An 8,585-nucleotide genomic window follows, 5' to 3' on the forward strand; every position below is an offset into this window, starting at 1 on the left:
TTTCAGCAGTGTAGAATTTACAATGTAATTATTTTTTTGCATTCCAGGTGCCATTATATTAAACATTTGCGAAGAGTAACTATGCCATGCACAAAAAATTCAGCAGAACTGTCAGATTTTCAAAGAGATCATATTGTTGGGCAATCTGAGGTTGGTCTTAGCCAGCAAAAAATTGCCAAAAATCTTCAAATTCCTCTTGCTACTGTTAATAGAATTATAGTGCAATTCAAAAGCCAAGGAAAAGAATCAACAGATTCTCGTCCTGGCTGACCTAGGCCCTTGGAAAGGAAGCTTCACTGTTTGAAGAGAAAGGTGGGAAACGAACCCCTTTCGAAGGCTTCTGACATTGCAAGTTAGTCCAAGAACGTGTGTTACATATCTGCATAAGCTTGGGTATTATTGATGAGCAGCTAGATGAAAACCTCTCCTTCAACCAATTAATATCATGAAAAGAAAGAAATGGCTTAAGGGGATGTCAGAAAAATCCAGTTCATTTTGGGATAGAGTGATTTTCTCAGATGAATCCAGATTTGCATTATTTTCAGACAGTGGACATGTTTGTGTCTAGAGGCTTCCCAATCTGCAAAGGGAATGTCAACTAAATACTAAAGTATTGAGTCCTACCTATCGATTATATTTCAATTGTTTGCTTTGCCTATGAAATAAAAGATTTTGAAATTTGAAGCTGTCTATTTATTTCCTGCATATCTCTGTGTGTGTGTGTGTGTATAAAGATATATTTGTGTGTGTATATGTGAAACTGATAAACTAAATGCAATATCCATTCAAAATTTGCAGTTTTATTTGGATTAAATGACCTGCATCTTCAGAGCATATCATCTGAATGCAGTTGGCCTGCCGTTCATGTTTGTGAGTATCACTAACTACCAATCTGTTGTTTTACTGTCTTTATCCTAGTGTGACCAATGAGACACAGTGCATTTTATTGTATGTAAAATTAAGTTATATAATTAGGTGAAATTCAATAAGATGATATTCTAGGCTTGAAAACAGAAAAGGGAAGAAGAGAAAGAAACTGAGACGTAAGTCATATTTCATTATATAATGAGATAACTTTATTGCTAATGATAATTTCATTTCCAGTGATATGTGAAAATGAATAACAATGGTAAAAGTATAAAAATGTAAACCTCTTAAAGATTACAAGCTTAAGTGTCTTCTGGAAATGGTTTACAAGTAAAATATATGTATGATGAAAAGTATGTAATTAACAATGTGTAATGAAAAAATTTTAATTATTCATATATCTGAAAATATAAAATCTAACCAATTCATAAAAATAAATGTTGGATCTTTGTGGTTTTCATCACTGTTTACAATTTTGTTCCAGTTGTTTTCAAATTTGGTATATATATTAAGTTTTGTATACTAATTATGAAAACGAAATTTATTTTCCCATTAAATCAATAATTAAAAAGTTATTAGCCTTTAAAATTTGCAAAATTTGGGTATTTTAGCCAATCAGAAGCGAGTATTTACATATCACCGTAGCAAAAATCTGTCTCCATAACAACCAAAGATGCTGAGAAAGTGCACAAGGAGTATGACCAACAAATTGAGAGTACCTGGGCATCTTTAAAACATGGGAACAAATGTCAGTGTGGAACACACTGTTCCATGGTTGACTCTTTGTGAATTTATGTTGAGAAGGAAATATGAGAAAGATAATTTATTTTATAAAATCCTAGAGTGTAATACAAACTATCGTAGTTGAGTTTTTAAACTAATAAATGCCTGTTTTAAACAATGTTTTGACTGCTATTCCTAGCAACTCCTGTTGGTTTGCTCATAGCTTCTAAATATTTAATTTGCTTGCAAATGATTCAATGTTTTGCACTGTTTACTTTGCTTGTGTATATTTTAATGCTTTGACTGTTATTTCTAGCAACTCCTGTTGGTTTGTTCACAGGTTTTAAATATTTAATTTGCTCACAAATCTTTTAATGTTTTCCACTGTTGTTTTCTGATTGGCTGAAAATTCTGAAAATTATCAAACTTTGAACACCTGTAACATTTTCGCAAAATTTTTCTGAAATAAATGAACAACAAATTTGGATTCAGTGTCAAAAATTACATCTATATGATGCATTAAAAATATTTTTTAAATAATTGTAAACAGTAACGAAAGCCACAAAGATCCTAAATGCTCAATGAATAACAATGAAATACATTTCCATAGGATGATAGTAAATATAAATGTAGCTCTGTTGTTATGCATAATTTTTTCCAAACAATTGAGTTCATACCTGTTCATAGCCAAATCTAACTTCCCTACATATATTGTTTGTGTATGAAGAAAAATGTGAATCTAATTAGTTTTAGCAATTAATACCACGAATCCATCTTGCTTTCAACATGGAATATTAAAAAACAGAAACATATTTAATGATTTCAAAACCTGTATGATGATAATAAATTTTATAAAGATATAAATGTATATTTATTTTATATGAATCAATATCTTAATATTTACAAAAATAAATGCATCAAAAAATGTTTATAGCACCAATCATCATTATTTAACATCCTTTGCCCATGCTGGCATGGGTTTAACGGTTTGACTGGGCTGGCACCGGTATCTGCTAATGACTGCAATTTTGCTCGACTTCATGGATCTTTTCAAGCACGGCATAATGCCAAATGGCCATTGCCTCCATGAGGCCAAAGCTCAGCCACTTTGCCTCCATGTAGTCCAGGAGCTCAGCCACTTTACTTCCATAAGGCCCAATGCTTGAAAGGAAAATTTAGTAAAATAAATTTATTTAAATAACCGTGAATTCTTTAAGGCACGTCCTGTATATATGAAATGGACAGAAATAATAGATTTATTTATTTATTATAGGCTTACAGCTGTTTCGGATATGTGTTTGTGTGTATTTATAGTTCAGTAAGTATCAGGCTTACAAAGAGGATAAGTACTGGAGTCAGATTGGACCTTCATCTTTCATGTATCCTGTACCATAAAAATATCCATAAAGTAACCTGTACCTGCAAATATTTTAGGGGCATCACTTAGCCTCTCTTCTAGTTTTTAGTTGAGGACAAAACAACCTCAGTCCCGCTTTCTTTCTCTGTATGGTCTTCTATATCACGTGATGGTTGTAAACAAGCATCACCATTATACAAAATACATGGTGTCACCAGTAAGTTCTCTTTGCAACCACATTGTTCCAGGTTCAGTTCCAATGCATGACACCTTGAGCAAGTGTCTTCTGTTATAGCTTCAAGTAACCAAAGTAGACGGAAACTGTGTGGAAGCCTGTCATATATAACATACATATAGATAGATGTGTGGTTAGTCTCATTGATTCTGTGTTGGAGTATTGGATTGTTGTTGTGTGAATGGTTACAGGCACAAGAGTGGCTGTGTGGTAAGTAGCTTGCTTACCAACCACATGGTTCCAGATTCAGTTCCACTGCGTGAGACCTTGGGCAAGTGCCTTCGCCTATAGCCTCAGGCTGACCAAAGCCTTGTGAGTGGATTTGGTAGACAGAAACTGAAAGAAGCCCATCGTATATATGTATGTGTGTGTGTATGTTTGTGTGTCTGTGTTTGTCCTCCCAAACATCGCTTGACAACCGATGCTGGTGTGTTTACATCCCCGTAACTTAGTGGTTCGGCAAAAGAGACCGATAGAATGAGTACTAGGCTGACAAAGAATAAGTCCTGGGGTCGATTTCCTCAACTAAAGGCGGTGCTCCACCATGGCCACAGTCAAATGACTGAAAAAAGTAAAAGAGTAAAGAGAGAAAGGCTTCTTTCAGTTTTCCTCTAGCAAATCCATTCAGAAGGCTGTGGACAGTCTGGGGCTACAGTAGAAGACACTTGCCCAAGGTGCCATGCTGTGGGACTGAACTCAGAACCATGTGGTTGGGAAGCAAACTTCTTACCTACAGAGCCATCTCTGCACCTCCAACAAAAATATAATTAACAAAAAAAAGAAAAAGAAAACTAATTAAAACAAAAATATCTACTTAAAAACCAAAGTCTATTTAAAAACATCAACTAAATAGAAAACAAACAAAAATTTAATGAATGAAAAGAAATTGAAACAATTCCCACCTTAAACATTTTCTAAGGAATTTCTCTTCTTATAAATTCAAATATGTTTCTGTCCATAATCTCAAGGAAAATATCAAAATTGAGAATTAATAGACTTCACCATGTGTCACAAGTTCATCTTCAGAAAAATAGAAGAATATAGATTGCAGTGAAAATGAATGAGTATTTAAAATAAATGCTATCAAAATAGAAAGACAAATATTATTATAAAAGATTTTTTTACAAAACATTAATCAATCATTCTTAAATTTAAAAGAACTGTTGTATTTAGGTAAATGATTGAAAAAAATCATGTTAATGTAATATTAGTTTTGAATTTTGGCACAAGACCAATGATTTGGGTGGAGAGGTGAGTTGTGCTTAACTGGTACTTATTTTATTAACCCCAAAAGGATGACAGACAAAGTTGACCTCAGCAGAATTTGAAGAGAGCATGTAAAAATGGATCAAATGTTGCTAAGAATTCTGCTTGGTGTGTGTAGCTTAACTGATATCATCACTGTTTGTGTCCCTGAAACTGGAACATGGATGAGTAGCTCTGTGGTCAGTGACTAGACCTTAGAACAGGGGTGGGCAAACTACGGCCCGCGGGCCGCATGCGGCCCGCCGATAGCTTTTATGGATCCCAACTTCTATGCAGATACTTCGTAACTGTTTCAGTTGTACGGTAATTCACAATAGTTTGCATTTTATTTCAGTTCACTGTTTCGCACCTTCACAAAATTATCCGCTGTTTGTTTGTTTCAGCTACTGTGAAGCGATGAAAAATTTTGAGAAATATTCCTATGACATCATAATAAAACACATTTCTGGGTGAAGATATCTTTTCTGTGTTTTCTCGTCAGACCCTACAAACTCAAAAATTAATAGAACAATGAAACAAGTATTGTGGCAATACAACGAGTCAATCGATATGCTTGAAACATTCAAATAAATAAATCACGTGATAGATGGTGAAGAGGGCATGATGGACGATGCGTTTCATTCCAATGAAGAAGCCGGCCAGGTTAATAAAAGGGCTTGAACCAGCTTTTTCTGGACACAGAGCTGTGGTTGGTTATCATTCACTCTATCGATTATTTGAATTTAGTACAGATATGAGTGTTTCAAACTAGCTTTTGTTGTCTGATAACATTTACCCAAAATGAGTTGTTCGAAGCTATCTAAAAAGCGAAAAATTGAAGAGGAATATCGTGTTTTTAATGAAAATTGGACTGAAAAGTATTTCTTTACCAACGTTGGAGTGAAAGCTGCATGTTTGATTTGTTCTGAAACAGTTGCTGTGTTCAAGGAATATAATTTGAAACGCCACTTTCAAACGAATCACGCCAATTTTGGACACAATTTATCAAAACAAGAACTGCAAAAGAAAGCAAATGATCTGACAAAACGTTTGAAGCAACAGCAAAATGTGTTTGATAAAACTTCCTCTTTACAAAGGAATGCGACAAAGGCAAGTTTTATATTGGCCAACAAAATTGCAAAGCAAAACAAGTCATTCGCAGAAGCAGAATTTATCAAAGATTGTATGGTTGATGCTGTCAGCGTTGTGTGTCCTGGAGTTAAGTCAAAAGTAGAAGCCATTTCCCTGTCACGAAGAACTATTGTTCGTCGCATTGATGCAATTGCCGTGAATATTCATGAACAGCTGTTAACAGCCAGTGGTCGATTTCAGTGGTTTTCTATTGCTTTAGATGAGAGTACTGATATTCAGGATACTGCTCAGTTACTCATTTACATCAGAGGAATTGACGAAAACTTTGAAATTACAGAGGAATTGTTATCTATGGAGTCTCTCAAAGACACTACTACTGGAAAAGATTTGTTCAACAGTGTCATTAACAGTTCAATCAGGTCTGGATTAACTCTAAATAAACTGGCCAGCATTACAACCGATGGAGCTCCTTCACTCACCGGTAAACATTCCGGCCTTGTGAAGTTGTTGAATGACAAAATCAAAGAAGATTTTCCACTACACAGTGTGTTGTCTTTTCACTGCATCATACATCAAGAAAGCCTTTGTAAGTCATCTTTAAAACTCAAACATGTCATCGAACCTGTGGTGCGTGCAGTGAATTTAATAAGATCACGGGGATTGAAACACAGGCAATTCCGAAGTTTCTTGGAGGATGTGGAGGCTGATTTTACTGATGTGCTGTACTACACAAATGTCCGCTGGTTAAGCACTGGAAAAGTTCTTAAGAGAGTATGGGACCTCAAAGCCGAGATTCTTATGTTTCTCAAAATGCAAGACATCTCCTGTGACTTTTTAAACGAAATGGAGAGTGACAAATGGGTTTGTGATTTTGCATTTGCTGTGGACATAATGCAGAAGCTGAATGAACTTAACACAAAACTGCAAGGCAAAGGTATATTTGCTCATGAAATGTACCTGGAAGTGAAAGCTTTTCAATGGAAGCTTGGACTTTTTGCCAAGCAGCTGAATGAGCAAAAATTTATTCACTTCCCTCTGCTGAAAACACAGTCTGTTACACAAGAATCATCGGACAAGTACAGTTCCCAGTTGATGGCTTTACAAAAGGAATTCATTAGAAGATTTGCTGATTTCAAGGCAGTTGAAGGCCTGTTCGATTTGCTTAACTCACCTCTTGCCTGTGACATTGAAACAACTACCGAGGAACTGCAGATAGAACTGATTCATTTGCAAGCCGACAATTCTTTAAAGATGATGTTTGAAAGTAAACCACTGGTCGAGGGTTTTATGCTTCTCTACATTCAAAAAAGTTTCAAAATCTAAAAAAATTTGCAAGAAAGATGTTTGTGTTGTTTGCATCAACTTACATATGTCAGCAGACTTTCTCCATCATGAAAATTAACAAGGGGAAGAATCGATCACTTCTCACAGACTCAAATCTTCAGTCAGTGTTAAGAATCAGCACAAGCAACTTGACACCTAATTTTGACAAACTGGTAAATGACAGTAGTCAGCTGCATCATTCTCATTGACATTGTTATTTACAGAGCCACTCTGTTTTTCAAATAAATGCTTCAGGTGACGTTTCTAATTTCAGATATCAATTCATATTAATAAACTGTTATTTCTCTTTAAAATCTTTTATTTTGGGTATCCTAGAATTTAAGTATAATATTCATCATGGTGGTCCATAATATTAAGAGGTGGTTGACCACAATTAGTGCAGATTTTACTAGGAAAATTCCGTTCCTGGCAATTTGTAAGCAAATAGAACTGTCCAAAATAACCGAGGTTCCTGTAATAATTTTAACTATAGGGGCAAATAACCGAAAAACATGAACCCGATACTCTAAAAAATAAATTAAATCACTCAAACCAGGAATATTTCACAAAATTTCCTTTCAATCAATTGTGTGTTTATAGGTCTATAACCGCTTTTAAAAATATTTTCACTTGATTTTTATAAATGAGGCCCGCCAAGGTTCTAAAGACACACTGTGCGGCCCGCGATCAAAAATATGTATGTATGTATATATGTATATATATGTATGTATATATATATATATATATATATATATATATGTATATATATGTATATATATATATGTATGTATATATGTGTATATATATATATATATGGATGTATATATGTGTATATATACATCCAAGGTTCCAAAGACGCACTGTGCGGCCCGCGATCAAAAATATGTATGTATATATATATATATATGTATGTATATATGTATATATATGTATGTATATATATATATATATGTATGTATATATGTGTATATATATATGTGTGTGTACCCCACAACATAGACTGGTAGTTAATGACTTTAGGATCAGGACTAAGTGAACACCCAGAAGATGACCAGCATGGAGAAGAAGTGTTTGGAAGCTTAAAGATTCTGCAAATGGTCAGAGATTTAGAGACATACTACTTGAAGCCTTTGACAAAATAGAAGGGGATATAGCTTCACATGGTGTAGAAGACAACTGAAGGTTTCTACAGGACAACCTGCTGAGAGCAACTGACCAGATCTGTGGATGGTGCAAAGTCCCCTCTCAACCCAAAATAACGTGGTGGTGGAACAATGTTGTAGACAGGGCTATTAGAGAAAAGAGACAGGTTTGGAAGGACTGGAAGAACGGTGGTAGCAGGGAATTGTATCAGACTGCCAGAAGAGAAGCTAGGAGACAGGTTTATTTAGCCAGAGAGAAGCAGATAAGAAAAAATTTGCCAATGTTCTGCGCTGTGGAGATCAAAGTCTTGAGGTATTTCGTGTTGCAAGACAGTGTGTGAGAGAGAATCGTGATGTTGTAGGAGAGAAATGTGTCAGCATGGATGGTGGTTCTCTTGTGCTAAATGGTGCTGCAAAGAGAGAGGTTTGGAAACGCCACTATGAAAAGTTGTTGAATAAAGAAAATGAATGGGATGAAGAGAGTCTGCCGAATGTCGACCCAACAAAGGAACCAGCTATCCGAGTTGACAGTACCTTGGTAGATAAAGCAATTAAAAGTATGAAGACAAGGAAAGCCCCCGGCCCATCAGGAATTACTGCA

General features: G+C 35.1%; 1 protein-coding gene across 1 annotated transcript; it reads left to right on the plus strand.

Moving 5' to 3' along the window:
• The first annotated feature begins 5,228 nt into the window (after positions 1-5,228).
• Positions 5,229-6,842, plus strand: LOC115217691 (general transcription factor II-I repeat domain-containing protein 2A-like). The gene has a single exon (XM_029787443.1). The coding sequence runs from the start codon at positions 5,229-5,231 to the stop codon at positions 6,840-6,842; it is 1,614 nt and encodes a 537-aa protein (XP_029643303.1).
• The last annotated feature ends 1,743 nt before the right edge of the window (positions 6,843-8,585 follow it).

This window comes from Octopus sinensis, linkage group LG11, assembly GCF_006345805.1.
Source record: "Octopus sinensis linkage group LG11, ASM634580v1, whole genome shotgun sequence".
Lineage (NCBI taxonomy): Eukaryota > Metazoa > Mollusca > Cephalopoda > Octopoda > Octopodidae > Octopus > Octopus sinensis.